Below are 15,127 nucleotides of genomic sequence, written 5' to 3'. Positions count from 1 at the left end.
GCCTGCAAGGATTCCAATCCCTTCTCCTGGTTTCCCAATCTCGATCACATATGTTCTGACAAACCACTCTTTCAGTGCTTTTGAATCGCCTTCCTTTCCCTCATTCATACCCTCCGCTCCACCAAAGTTGATCGGGTTCAACTGCATTTGTTCTACTTCCCAAACTTTCACCCACTGTCCTCACCTTCCACTCGACCAGCCTCCCATAGTCACCACTAGACACATCTTTCACCTCCTCTTTCAACATTTCAGAAAGATCGTTTTCTGTTGTTCATTCTTTCATTTCCTTGAGAATCCAGTTGCCTGTCACTTAATGTGTAGGAATGTGCACATGCTGGTTTACACCAAAGATAGACATAAAATGCTGGTGCAACTCAGCGGGATAGGCAGCATCTCTGGATAGAAGGAATGCGTGACGTTTCGGATTGAGACTCTTCTTCAGACTGAGGTCTGAAGTCAGTCTGAAGAAGGGTTTTGACCCGAAATGTCACCCATTCCTTCTATCCAGGAGATGGTGCCTGACCCGCTGAGTTACTCCAGCATTTTGTGTCTTATCTGCCTGTAACTTAAATTCTCCATCTCACTCCCTCTGACCTCTGTGTTTGACCTCCCATACAGTTCCAACAAACTTCAATGCCTTTGACCTCCAATAATGCTAGACCAAAGTTCAATGCAAACTTTCAGAACAACACCTCATGTTCCGATGTGATATTGCAGTTCACAATAATGCCAGGTTTTCTGTCATGCACTCATTTTGAAATTGTGGATTGCACCAAGTCTAGGTCATTAATATAAATCCAAAAAAGCAATGGCTAACATAGATTCTTGAAGAACACCACTGTTCACCTCACTCTACTTCAAACACCCACCATTCACCATGGCCCTCGTTTTTCTGTTACTTAGCCAAAATCACATCCATGCTTTCAATGTCCATTTTAGGTTTAGGCATATTTTTTCATGTGTAAGAAAGTACAGTAAAAAGCTTGTTTTTGTATTATCTGCAATCAGGTCAGATAATACTATACATAAGGTAGACACAAAATGCTGGAGTAACTCAGCGGGGCAGGCAGCATCTCTGGAGATAAGGAATGGGTGACGTTTCGGGTCGAGACCCTTCTTCGGACTCAAGTTACTCCAGTATTTTGTGTCTACCTTTGATTAAAACCAGCATCTGCAGTTCTTTCTGACACACTAATCTATACATAAAGACAATCAAGCCAAACTCAAGTTCAAAGGGACACAGAGCAAAAAATACAGTTCTCAGCAGTGTAATGCAAAACTTCCACAGACAAAAGTCCAATGTTGGCAATGGGGTAGAGAGAATCGAGACGGTGCCCTAGTTTATGGAAAGACCATTCAGAAGCCTGATAACAGAGGGGAAGAAGCTGTTTCTGAATCTGATGGTGCATGGTTTCAAGCTTTTGGATCTTCTGCCTGACAGAAGCAGGGAGAATGGCCAGGGTTGGAAATGTCTTTGAGTATGTTGGCAGCTTTCCCGAGACAGCATGAAGTGTAGAAGGTGCTTACATCACGTGCTTCAAATTTACTCGAAAATCCTGTTCTCTGGCACTTTATCAAAAATCATGTAACTATATTAATCTCATCAACTTTGCCTGTCATCTCATCAAAAGGTTCTCTCAGTTTGGTTAAGCATGATTTGCCCTCAAACTCGCTCTACCTTTCCTTAATTTCCCCTATGACTGCAGTCTCAGAACCATGTTTCATAAATTTTTCCCAGCACCGAGGTTGAACTGACTAGTCTGTGGCTGAAGGTATTTATTCACAAAATGCTGGAGTAACTCAGCAGGTCAGGCAGCATCTGAGGAGAGAAGGAATGGGTGACGTTTCGGGTCGAGATCCTCAGTCTGAAGGGTCTCGACCCGAAACGTCACCCATTCCTTCTCTCCTCAGATGCTGCCTGACCTGCTGAGTTACTCCAGCATTTTGTGAATAAATACCTTTGATTTGTACCAGCATCTGCAGTTATTTTCTTACACAGTGGCTGAAAATGTTTAAAAATTCTGCAGATGCTGAAAATCGAAAATATAAACAGAAAATTAAGCAGGCTGCATCTGAGGAAGAAAAACAGAGTAAATGTTTCAAATTGAAGATCCTTTGGCAGAACTGCAGTTGCTGGGCTTATTCTTATTTCCCCATTTAGCACCCATTCTAGCCTTTCCAGTATTACATTTTATTCTTCCTCTTCTGGTAATTTTAGATTTTGATCATAACCTTCCAATTACGACTTTGCCAGGCACACCTACTGTTATTTATAAACTTTTACCTTCCTCAATCACATCATCAGTTTGTCATTCCAAGTTTCTATCATAGACCTTCCCTTTGTTCACTCTCCTTTCTTTCAACTTAAACTGAGTTACTCCAGCATTTTGTGCATTTCTTCAATTTACTGAAGCTTGGGTTGCACAAATTCACCAAACCCTCCAGACTGACTGTGGGTCTGCACTTGGAGCAAAGGCCTAGCTGGTACAAACTGTACCATTCCCATTCCCATTCCCTACTCACTCACTGTGTGGATTTAAATTCAGCGTTCATATAATATAAATCCAAGATGATCATTCGGACTTTTATTGTACTCTCAGTAAAGCCAAAAAGAGAGCAATTGACTAGTGCCATTTCTCTCTGACCTGGCAAGGTTGAGGTTAGCCAGTGCCACTTTCCTCTGACTGAGGCTGAAGGAGGAAAACCTTTTTCTATGATCTTGCAAAGCTGTCGTAGGCCAAAAGCAATTATTTACATTACTGCAAAACTTTTGCTGAACAGCATTTTAATGTACGAAAGATTTCTCAAACTTTTAATGGAAACATTAATCTTCTTCTTCTTATCGTGTCCACAACGTGTTAGATATTGTGTTTCAGCCAAAACAGAACACAACTCTTAGCAATATCATTGCGGGGTCCTCAGCTTTGCATTCGTGCTCCAATAGATGACATCTCAATAGGTGCTCCATAGTTTGCGGTTCAGTGCCACATATGCAGATGACATCTTCAGTGTTTATATAACCGCACTTCTTGAGGTACATTAATGAAGTAAGATGATGGGAAAGTGATAGGAGACCAAACACCATTGTAAAATTGACCTTAATAGAATCTCCCAAATATAATGTTTCAAAGAGGGGAGAGGCCTACAAGACGGTGACATCGGCGGACGGAGTCGATGGGTGCCGCCTCGTGGGGTGAGGCAAGGGGATGGTGAGTTTGTGGGTTTAGGTGTTGGCAGAGTGGGCCACTGGAGGCCCTACAGCAGCTAATGTTTTGCGTGGTTTAGGTGTCGCTGGAGGCCCTACGGAGGTGGGGCGCACGGTCAGACACGGCCTGCAGCAGCATGGAATGGCGGAGCAATGGCAGAGGTCATCAAAAACATCGCCAGGCCAGGCCGATCCCTGAAACACCGACCCAGTGCCACTGCCAGGATCATGGACCTTTAAAGCATAAGTACTTGAAACTTGAAGGGCACAAGGTGGCGCTGGAAATGACTGTACTCTCTTGCTGAAGTCTACTATTCTTACACTACAATCGTTGTACTTTTGTACTTATGATGATTGTGCTCATGCATAGTATGATTTTCCTGAATTGGATGCGAACTAAAGAATGCCACTATATCTATTTCACAAGTGACAATATAGTACCCGTGAACAATTTAGCTTGGTTTGCCTTCTTCATTCTTACTCGGGTAATGAGTGCCACCATGTTGTGTGAAGTAATTCTCTAGCCGCAATGTCAACACAATCCAACCAACATTCAGGGCATTGCAAGATTAGATGGTATATCCAATACCAGGAACCCAATCTTTTCTTCAAAAACAAACATCCCTGAAAATATGTAGGTTAATTGACTGGGTAAATGTAAAAAAAAAATTGTCCCTAGTGTGTGTAGGATAGTGTTAATGTGCGGGGATCGCTGGGCGGCGCGGACTCGGTGGGCCGAAGGGCCTGTTTCCGCGCTGTAGCTCTAAACCTAAATGTAAAAATGCAACACAGTCCCAACAATGTTCCCACGGCACAGTATCCCTCCCCAACCTGACTGACAAACATTCAACCTTTCCATTGTTCTGTCAGATTAGGAGGGCTGAAGGTGCACCACCCAAAGCATAATTCTCTGCAACACCGCCCAATAACACACAGGTTTGTACAAAGGACCATAACTGTGTCAAGTGGCCCAACAGGGAGTGGCCTGATAATGGGTGAGGGGTGTCACCCAGTGGATGGGACATGGGTCATCAAGGGGGTGGATCACCAAGTGAAGTAGGACGATGGACCCGGGGTACGGGGAAGGTCACCCAGTATGTGGGACACTGGTGCAATGGTGTGTGAGAGGGGGGGAGGGGGTGTGTGAGAGGGGGGGGAGGGGGTGTGTGAGAGGGGGGGGAGGGGGGTGTGTGAGAGGGGGGGAGGGGGGGTGTGTGAGAGGGGGGGGGAGGGGGGTGTGTGAGAGGGGGGGAGGGGGGTGTGTGAGAGGGGGGAGGGGGGTGTGTGAGAGGGGGGGGAGGGGGTGTGTGAGAGGGGGGAGGGGGGTGTGTGAGAGGGGGGTGTGTGAGAGGGGGGGTGTGAGAGGGGGGGGTGTGAGAGGGGGGGTGTGAGAGGGTGTGAGAGGGTGGAGGATGAGGAGGAAGGGGGGTGAAGGAGGGTGTGAGTGAGGGGGGTGAGTGAGGGGGGTGTGGGTGAGTGGGGGGGGGGGGTGAGGGGTTAGGCCCGTTGCCATGGGGACTACATCCTGCCCCCCCCCCCACGCGGTGCCCACGGCCCGAGGCTCCGGGTTCCCTCCAGGCCGTCGCCGCCATCCCTCAGCTCTCACCTGAATGAGCACCTTGATGTACATGAGCGGGTGCGACAGGACCGTCAGCCCCGCCCCGAGGTACAGCTGGCTCAGTGTGTCCGCCATGGCCGCCCCAACCCCAGCCCCAGCCCGCTCCGGATCCGCGTCACCCCGGCGGGAGGGCGGGATATCCGCTTCCCTTCAGTCCCCTCCTCCCCTTCCCCCTCCGTCCTTAATCCCTCCCCCCCCTCTCTCCCCCTCCCCCCCCCTCTCTCCCCCCCCTCCCCCCCCCCTCCCCCCCCCCCCCCCCCCCTCTCTCCCCTCCCCTCCTCCCCTCCCCCCCTCTCTCCCCTCCCCCCCCCTCTCTCCCCTCCCCCCTCTCTCCCCTCCCCCCCTCTCTCCCCTCCCCCCTCCTCTCCCCTCCCCCCCTCTCTCCCCTCCCCCCTCTCTCCCCTCCCCCCTCTCTCCCCTCCCCCCCTCTCTCCCCTCCCCCCTCTCTCCCCTCTCCCCTCTCTCCTCTCTCTCTCCCTCCTCCCCTTTCCCCCTCCTCCCTCCTCCCCCTCTCCCTCCTCTCCACCCCTCTCCCTCCTCTCCTCCCCCCCTCTCCCCCTCTCCTCTCCCCCTCCCCTCTCCCCCTCCCCTCTCCCCCTCCCCCTCTCCTCTCCCCCTCCCCCTCTCCTCTCCCCCCTCTCCTCTCCCCCTCCCCCCCCCCCTCCCCCCCCCCTCCTCTCCCCCCCCCTCTCCCCCTCCCCCTCTCCTCTCCCCCTCCCCCTCTCCTCTCCCCTCCCCTCCCCCTCCCCCTCTCCTCTCCCTCTCCCCCTCTCCTCTCCCCCTCCCCCTCTCCTCTTCCCCCTCCCCTCTCCTCACCCCCTCCCCCTCTCCTCTCCCCCTCCCCTCTCCTCTCCCCTCCCCCTCTCCTCTCCCCCTCCCCCTCTCCTCTCCTCTCCCCCTCCCCCTCTCCTCTCCTCTCCCCCTCCCCCCTCTCCTCTCCCCCCTCTCCTCTCCCCTCCCCCTCTCCTCTCCCCCTCCCCCCCTCTCCTCTCCCCCTCTCCTCTCCCCCTCTCCTCTCCTCTCCCCCTCTCCTCTCCTCTCCCCCTCCCCCTCTCCTCTCCTCCCCCTCTCCTCTCCTCCCCCTCTCCTCTCCTCCCCTCCTCCCCCCCCCCTCTCTCCCTTCCTCCCCCTCTCCTCCACAATCCCTCCCTGTCTCCACCCCCTCCTCCATTCTCCTCCCCTACTTCTCTCTTCCTTACCATTCTCCCCCCTCTCCATCTCCTCCCCCTGACTCTCCCCCCTCCCACTAACTCATTCTGGCCGTCTCCTCCCCCACCTATGTGATTATATACTTTCACCACATTTTTTAAAATGTTCCTTTACATTGTCCTGTGTTTTGAATGATTTCTTACAATAATTGTGTATTTGGTGAATTTAATTACTTTCTTGAATAGTAAGTTATGTGCACCCACATGCGTATTTGAAAGTGAAGAAGTATTTAACTGCACGTGAAAAGCATTTATTTTTGAATCGGGATAGATCCAGTATGCCATTTCAGGTCTGAATGCTTCTTCAGACTAATTGTGAAGGGGTGGGGGGACGGGGACAGGGGAGATAGAAAAGAGATAGGGGTGGGATAAAGTCTGCAAGTCATAGATGGATGAAGGTGAGAGCATTTGATTGACTGATGGATGGACAAAGGTTAAAGATAAAAAAGAGACAAGGATGTAAGGTTAGGAGAGAAGAGGAGTGAGATGTGAACCCAGAGGAAGGGATCGTGGGGTGGGGTGGGGTGGGGGGAGCAAGATAATGGGAGAAGTTGGTGCACACACACCTCTTCCAGATTTCTCTTCCCTACTACAATCAGTCAAGGTAGAAAAACATCATGTATCTATCTCCTCCAGAGATGCTGCCTGACTCACTGAGTTACTTCAGCACTTAATGTTTTTCGTTTGTGAGCGGCATCTGTGGTTCTTAGTTTCGAGATCACAATCAAATTGAAATATGTTTTTCAGTACATTATCTGAACTCGATGGACTCTGGCTTTATCACTTCCAGTCATTCCTATCTTCCTGTTCCTATTTCCCACTCCACAAGCATGGCACTGATTTAATATGTTGTGCTTCCTGTTCACAGTGTAGAGTTCATTACGTCAGAGTCACTAAACATAGATTGGGTAATCAGTCTGTTGAACAACTGCACTCAGTCCACAAGTGTGACCTTGAGTCTTTGCTTATTGCCCTTTAACAAAGTCATACAGCACAGGAACAGGCCCTTCTCTCATTCTGCCTGTGTTGACCTATTGCGTTAACCACGTTTTTATTCTTTCCACGTTGCCATCAACCTCCTTACACACTAGGGACAATTTGAAATTGTAAATTACCATACTAATTATGCATCTTTGGAATATGGGTGGCAACCATATAAAACCATATGTCATGAAAATGTAATAAATACACATGGCTGGCACTGGAGGTCAGGATTGAACCCGGGTCCTGGGCTAGGAAGCTACAGTTCTACTAGCTTCACCACTGTGCTGCCCACTGCAAGATAGTTTTTCATCTTTCTTTGCACCTTAACATAGAATTTACCGACCTTGTTTTTTAACCAATATTTCTTTTAGAGAGATACAGCATGGAAATAGGCCCTTCGGCGACCGTCCTCACCAACCATCGATCACCTGTACACTGTTTTCCGCCTTCACGTCCTACACACAAGAATAGTGAAAGGCTTGGATCGAGTGGAAGTGGAGTGGATGTTTCCACTAGTGGGAGTCTCTGACTAGATGTCATAGCCTCAGAATTAAAGGACATTCTTTTAGGAAGATGAGGAGGGATTTCTTTAGTCAGAGGTTGGTGAATCTGTGGAATTCTTTACCACAGAAGGATGTGGAGGTAAAGTCAGTGGATATATTTAAAGCAGAGATAGATTCTTGATTAGTACAGATGTCAGAGGTTATGGGGAGAAGGCAGGAGAATGGGGTTAGGAGGGTGAGATAGGTCAGCCATGATTGAAAGTGGGGTTGGCTTGATGGGCCGAATGGCCTTGTTCTGCTATCACTTATGATCTTATGATCTCATACTAGGGGCCAATTAACATACAAACCTGCACATCTTTGGGATGTGGGAAGAAACTAGAGCACCCGGAGAAAACCCACACAGGGAGAACGTACAAACTCCGCGGTCAGGATCAAAACGGTCGGGTCTGTGGTGCTGTGAGGCAGCTGCACTACTGCTGCACCACTGTGCCGCTCATTTCCATTCCTATCATAAATAGGTGAGCATGTTGTCGAATGGATACACCAGTGTTTCGGGATTAATCAGTCATTAACCTACGGGACAGTCAGCAACTCTTGGTTCTACTTGTTTTTATTCAGTTTCATTCCAGGACTAAGATAGTACCTTCCAATCACCAGGTTCCCCGTTCTACTTCCCTTTCTGCTATTCTGCTGTAGCCACTCTCATTTCTACATTCACAGAGTGGTGCAGCTGGTAGAGCTGCTGCCTCAACACCAGAATCCTGACCTCGGGTGCTGTATGTGCGAGGTTTTTACACTCTCCCTGTGACCGCGTGGGTTTCCTCCTAATGATCTGGTTTCCTCCCAGATCACAAACACGTATGAGTTGGTGGGTCGATTGGGCACTATAAATTGCCCCATGTGTGTAGGGCGAGTTGATGAAAATATGAGTACAACATTTTGGGATTAATATAGGATAAGTGACACTTGGTACCATCGAGACACGGCCTTATCGGCTCTATTTGGGAGGTGGTGTTGATTTGTTGAAGGGGTTGCACTGAGGTAGCACTTGTGTTGGAGGGGAACTGTGGATGGGGTGCTACACTGGGAGAAGCAGTACTGAGAAAACGCTGCACTGCGAGAGGTTCTATCTTCAACAGCAAGTTAAACTGAGGCGTTTAGAAATAACAGATCACTCATTTAAGACTGAAATGAGGCAAGATTTATGTTTCGCAGAGGGTCATGATCTTTGGAACTCAATTCCTTACAGAATGGTAGAAGCATAGTCAATGATTATTTTGAAGGAAGAAGTTGACAAATTATTGATAAGCAAAGGGGTGAAAGTTTTCTGGGGTCAGGCAGGAATATGTTGTGGTTATTGGCAGATAATTACATTATCTTAATGATGGAGTAAGCAGGAATGATGCACTTTATTTGTATGGCCATGTATCAGAATGGTATTAGAGGCGTAGAGTCAAACAGCACTGAACCAGCTCTTTGGCCCAACCTGCCCATGTCTTTGAGTGCAGGTCGGGCAAAGCAGCAGCGAGAACGGCCGTTGGCTGGACTTGGTGAGTCACAGGTAGAGCAGGTATATAAAGGGTGCAAACAGCACTTTAGCAGTCTTTGTGTGCAGGTCGGGCAAAGCACATATCTTCAAGCTCATCAGAGAAAGGAAGGTCAGGAGTGAGTGTGGGGATTGGCTGAACAATTAGATTGGAAGATTGGTAAATTGGACAATTAGTCAATCTAGCATCTGGTATAAGTAAGGCTTGCTCAAGGGGTGCGGCCCTGTCGAGGGAAGTGCCCCGTGAGTAAAGTGCGAGTCTTCGGCGAGGAGGCTGAGGGAGGACACCACACCAAACCAAACGCTGGAGAGGGCGAGACGCAAGAAAGAAATGCCAAGCAAGGTGATTCAATGTGATGCTTGCAGGATGTGGGAGGTCAGGGACACTGCTGGTGCCTCTGGCTGCTGCAAGTGTGAGAAGTGTATCCAGGTACAGCTCCTGAAGGACCGTGTTGGGGAACTGGAGAAGCAAGTGGATGACCTCAGGTTCTTCCGAGAAACTAAGTCGTTCCTCGACAAGTCCTAACAGTGAGATTGTTACACCGAAGGTAATGGAAGAGAGAAGGTGGGCGACGGTGAGAAAGGGCAGGAAACTTGGAGTGCAAAGGTCCCAGGGTGTTGTGTCTCTCGAGAACAGGTTCACCCACTTGGAAGCTGTCGGGGAAGAAGACGTTACCACACTGAGCGGCAGACAGGCCTGCGAAGCAAAAAGTACTGTTGAGCCCAAACCAAAGAGGCCGACGTCGGGCAACGACGTGGTAGTAGGAGACTCCATTGTGAGAGGTACGGACAGGGGTTTCTGCGGCAACAGGCGGGATTCGAGGATGGTGTGCTGCCTCCCTGGTGCCAGGATCCAGCATGTCACGGACAGAGTGCAGAAAATCCTCCAGGGCGAAGGTGAACAGCCGGAAGTGGTAGTGCATGTCGGTACAAACAATGTCGGAAAGAAGGGGATGAATATTCTGCAGCGTGACTTTAGAGAGCTCGGAAAAATGCTGAAAAGCAGGACCTCCAGGGTGGTTACAAATTGTGAATATGAAGATGAGGTAAAAGGGAATACAGGAGATATTGCAAAAGACTCTCGGAAGAATGGGAACAGAAGTTCTAGAGCGGAAAAGAAATTAAGGGCAGGGCCAATTGTGAACGATGTGAGAGGGGAGGTAAATACAGAAGTTAAAGTGTTGTACTTAAATGCGCGTAGTATAAAAAATAAAGTGGATGAGCTTGAGGCTCAGTTAGTCATGGGCAAGTATGATGTTGTAGGGATCACTGAGACATGGCTACAAGAGGACCAGGGCTGGGAACTGAATATTCAGGGGTACACAACGTATAGAAAAGACAGACAGGTGGGCAGAGGGGGTGGGGTTGCTCTGATGGTAAGGAATGATATTCATTCCCTTGCAAGGGGTGACATAGAATCAGGAGATGTTGAATCAGTATGGATAGAAATGAGAAATTGTAAGGGTAAAAAGACCCTAATGGGAGTTATCTATAGGCCCCCAAACAGTAGCCTCGACTTAGGGTGCAAGTTAAATCAGGAGATAAAATTGGCATGTCAAAAATGTAATGCTACGGTGGTTATGGGAGATTTCAACATGCAGGTAGACTGGGAAAATCAGGTTGGAAATGGACCCCAGGAAAGAGAGTTTGTAGAGTGCCTTCGAGATGGATTCTTAGAACAGCTTGTACTGGAGCCTACCAGGGAGAAGGCAATTCTGGATTTAGTGTTGTGTAATGATCCTGATCTGATAAGGGGACTAGAGGTAAAAGAGCCATTAGGAGGCAGTGATCACAACATGATAAGTTTTACTCTGCAAATGGAAAGGCAGAAGGGAAAATCGGAAGTGTCGGTATTACAGTATAGCAAAGGGGATCACAGAGGCATGAGGCGGGAGCTGGCCAAAATTGATTGGAAGGAGGCCCTAGCAGGGAAGACGGTAGAACAGCAATGGCAGGTATTCCTGGGAATAATGCAGAGGTTGCAGGATCAATTTATTCCAAAGAGGTGGAAAGACTCTAAGGGGAGTAAGAGACACCTGTGGCTGACAAGGGAAGTCAGGGACAGCATAAAAATTAAGGAGAGGAAGTATAACATAGCAAAGAAGAGTGGGAAGACAGAGGATTGGGACTCTTTTAAAGAGCAACAAAAGTTAACTAAAAAGGCAATACGAGGAGAAAAGATGAGGTACGAGGGTAAACTAGCCAATAATATAAAGGAGGATAGCAAAAGTTTTTTTAGGTACGTGAAGAGGAAAAAAATAGTCAAGGCAAATGTGGGTCCCTTGAAGACAGAAGCAGGGGAATTTATTATGGGGAACAAAGAAATGGCAGACGAGTTAAACCGTTACTTTGGATCTGTCTTCACTGAGGAAGATACACACAATCTCCCAAATGTTCTAGGGGCTGGAGAACCTAGGGTGATGGAGGAACTGAAGGAAATCCACATTAGGCAGGAAATGGTTTTGGGTAGACTGATGGGACTGAAGGCTGATAAATCCCCAGGGCCTGATGGTCTGCATCCCAGAGTACTTAAGGAGGTGGCTCTAGAAATAGTGGAAGCATTGGAGATCATTTTTCAATGTTCTATAGATTCAGGATCAGTTCCTGTGGATTGGAGGATAGCAAATGTTATCCCACTTTTTAAGAAAGGAGGGAGAGAGAAAACGGGTAATTATAGACCAGTTAGTCTGACATCAGTGGTGGGGAAAATGCTGGAGTCAATTATAAAAGACGAAATTGCTGAGCATTTGGATAGCAGTAACGGGATCGTTCCGAGTCAGCATGGATTTACGAAGGGGAAATCATGCTTGACAAATCTACTGGAATTTTTTGAGGATGTAACTAGGAAAATTGACAAGGGAGAGTCAGTGGATGTGGTGTACCTCGACTTTCAGAAAGCCTTCGACAAGGTCCCACATAGGAGATTAGTGGGCAAAATTAGGGCACATGGTATTGGGGGTAGGGTACTGACATGGATAGAAAATTGGTTAACAGACAGAAAGCAAAGAGTGGGGATAAATGGGTCCCTTTCGGAATGGCAGGCAGTGACCAGTGGGGTACCGCAAGGTTCGGTGCTGGGACCCCAGCTATTTACGAAATACATTAATGACTTAGACGAAGGGATTAAAAGTACCATTAGCAAATTTGCAGATGATACTAAGTTGGGGGGTAGTGTGAATTGTGAGGAAGATGCAATAAGGCTGCAGGGTGACCTGGACAGGTTGTGTGAGTGGGCGGATACATGGCAGATGCAGTTTAATGTAGATAAGTGTGAGGTTATTCACTTTGGAAGTAAGAATAGAAAGGCAGATTATTATCTGAATGGTGTCAAGTTAGGAGGAGGGGGAGTTCAACGAGATCTGGGTGTCCTAGTGCATCAGTCAATGAAAGGAAGCATGCAGGTTCAGCAGGCAGTGAAGAAAGCCAATGGAATGTTGGCCTTCGTAACAAGAGGAGTTGAGTATAGGAGCAAAGAGGTCCTTCTACAGTTGTACCGGGCCCTGGTGAGACCGCACCTGGAGTACTGTGTGCAGTTTTGGTCTCCAAATTTGAGGAAGGATATTCTTGCTATGGAGGGCGTGCAGCGTAGGTTCACTAGATTAATTCCCGGAATGGCGGGACTGTCGTATGTTGAAAGGCTGGAGCGATTGGGCTTGTATACACTGGAATTTAGAAGGATGAGGGGGGATCTTATTGAAACATATAAGATAATTAGGGGATTGGACACATTAGAGGCAGATAACATGTTCCCAATGTTGGGGGAGTCCAGAACAAGGGGCCACAGTTTGAGAATAAGGGGTAGGCCATTTAGAACGGAGATGAGGAAGAACTTTTTCAGTCAGAGGGTGGTGAAGGTGTGGAATTCTCTGCCTCAGAAGGCAGTGGAGGCCAGTTCGTTGGATGCTTTCAAGAGAGAGCTGGATAGAGCTCTTAAGGATAGCGGAGTGAGGGGGTATGGGGAGAAGGCAGGAACGGGGTACTGATTGATAGTGATCAGCCATGATCGCATTGAATGGCGGTGCTGGCTCGAAGGGCTGAATGGCCTACTCCTGCACCTATTGTCTATTGTCTATTGTCTATTGTTATCTCCGGTTTGCTTCCAGTTCCTCGTGCTGGCGAGAGCAGGAGATACAGGACCTGAATGTATGGCTGAGGAAATGGCGCAGGTGGCAGGGATTTAGATTCTTAGATCACTGGGATCTGTTTTGGGGTAAGGGGGAATTGTACAAATGGACGGATTGCACCTTAACAGGTGGGGGACCAGCATTCTGGCGGGCAGGTTTGCCACTGCTATACGGGTGGTTTTAAACTAAATAAGGGGGGAGGGGGTGTCAAATGGGATAGTCAAGGATGGAGTTAAAGGGAAAGAGAGTAAAGTGATAGTTAATGACCCCACAATTAACGGGAAAGAAAGCTCACAGAGGGATAGGAGAGTATGGCCAAGTGTAATAGGGATCGATGTGATGGGTGAGATGAGTAAGGAATTAAAAGTATTGTATATGAATGCGCGAAGTATAAGAAGTAAAGTAGATGAGCTTGAGGCTCAGTTAGAGTTGGTAGATATGACATTGTGGGGATTACAGAGTCAAGTCAAGTCAATTTTATTTGTATAGCACATTTAAACACAACCCACGTTGACCAAAGTGCTGTACATCAGTTCAGGTACTAATAAACGAACAACTAAATGGCACATAAACATAACAGCACAATATGTAAACAGTTCACAGCGCCCCCTCAGAGGGCCTCAAACGCTAGGGAGTAGAAATAGGTTTTGAGCCTGGACTTAAAGGAGTCGTTGGAGGGGGCAGTTCTGATGGGGAGAGGGATGCTGTTCCACAGTCTTGGAGCTGCAACCGCAAAAGCGCGGTCACCCCTGAGCTTAAGCCTAGACCGCGGGATAGTGAGTAGCCCCATATCAGCCGACCTGAGGGACCTGTAGATAGAGTGGTGGGATAAAAGATTTTTGATATAAGGGGGGGCAAGCCCGTTTAGGGCTTTATATGTGATTAGGAGGAGCTTGAAATTGATTCTGTACCTTACTGGGAGCCAGTGGAGAGAGGCCAGGATCGGGGTGATGTGCTCCCTATTACGGGTACCCGTCAGGAGTCTCGCTGCGGCGTTTTGGACCAATTGTAGGCGGGACAGGGCTGATTGACTGATCCCATTCAATATGCAGGTAGACTGGGAAAATCAGGTTGGTTCTGGATCCCAAGAAAGAGAGTTTGTAGAGTGCCTCTGAGATGGATTCTTAGAGCTGCTTGTAATGGAGCCTACCAGAGAAAAGGCAATTCTGGATTTAGTGTTGTCCAATGAACCAGATTTGACAAGAGAACAAAAGGTAAAGGAACTGCTTGGAGGTAGTAATCATAATATGATTAGTTTTAATCTGCAATTTGAGAAGGAGAAGGTTAAATCGGAAGTGTCAGTGTTGCAGTTGAACAAAGGGGACTATGAAGGCATGAGAGAGGAGCTGGCCAAGGTAGACTGGAAAGGGATATAAAGAAGGACAGTAAAAGCTTCTTTAGATATGTTAAGAGAAAAAGAGTAGCAAAGTCAAATGTGGGTCCCTTGAAGGCAGACACGGGTGAAATTATTATGGGTAACAAGGAAATGGCAGAAGAGTTGAACAGGTACTTCAGATCTATCTTCACTAAGGAAGACACAAACAATCTCCCAGATGTACTGGAGGACAGAGGATTTAGGGGGTAGAAGAACTGAAAGAAAATTTCATTAGGCGAGAAATAGTATTGGGCAGACTAATGGCGCTAAAGGATGATAAATCCCCAGGGCCTGATGGTCTGCATCCCAGGGTCCTCAGGGAGGTGGCTCTAGAAATAGTGGACGCATTGGTGATCGTTTTCCAATGTTCAATAAATTCGGGATCAGTTCCTGTGGATTGGAGGATAGCTAATGTTATCCCACTTTTCAAGAAAGGAGCCAGAGAGAAAACGGGGAATTGTAGACCAGTTTGCCTGACTTCAGTGGTGGGAAAGATGCTGAAGTCAATTATTAAAGAGGTAATAATGGTGCTTTTGGATAGCAGTAAAAGGAAAATTCCAA

At 47.9% G+C, this 15,127-nt stretch overlaps 1 protein-coding gene across 1 annotated transcript in view; it reads right to left on the bottom strand.

The window, feature by feature from the left end:
- Positions 1–4,942, bottom strand: part of mtch2 (mitochondrial carrier homolog 2) — a 34,299-nt gene extending 29,357 nt beyond the window's left edge. Inside the window, exon 1 of the mRNA XM_078415034.1 lies at positions 4,812–4,942. Coding sequence (XP_078271160.1) covers positions 4,812–4,898 — 87 coding nt within the window. The 5' untranslated portion in view covers positions 4,899–4,942. The remainder of the gene's footprint in view (positions 1–4,811) is intronic.
- Between the last annotated feature and the right edge of the window lie 10,185 nt (positions 4,943–15,127).

The sequence above is a fragment of the Rhinoraja longicauda genome, chromosome 18 (genome assembly GCF_053455715.1).
Source record: "Rhinoraja longicauda isolate Sanriku21f chromosome 18, sRhiLon1.1, whole genome shotgun sequence".
Classification (NCBI taxonomy): domain Eukaryota; kingdom Metazoa; phylum Chordata; class Chondrichthyes; order Rajiformes; family Arhynchobatidae; genus Rhinoraja; species Rhinoraja longicauda.
Note: the sequence above shows the minus strand (reverse complement) of the source record. Positions and strands in the feature narration are given on the sequence as shown.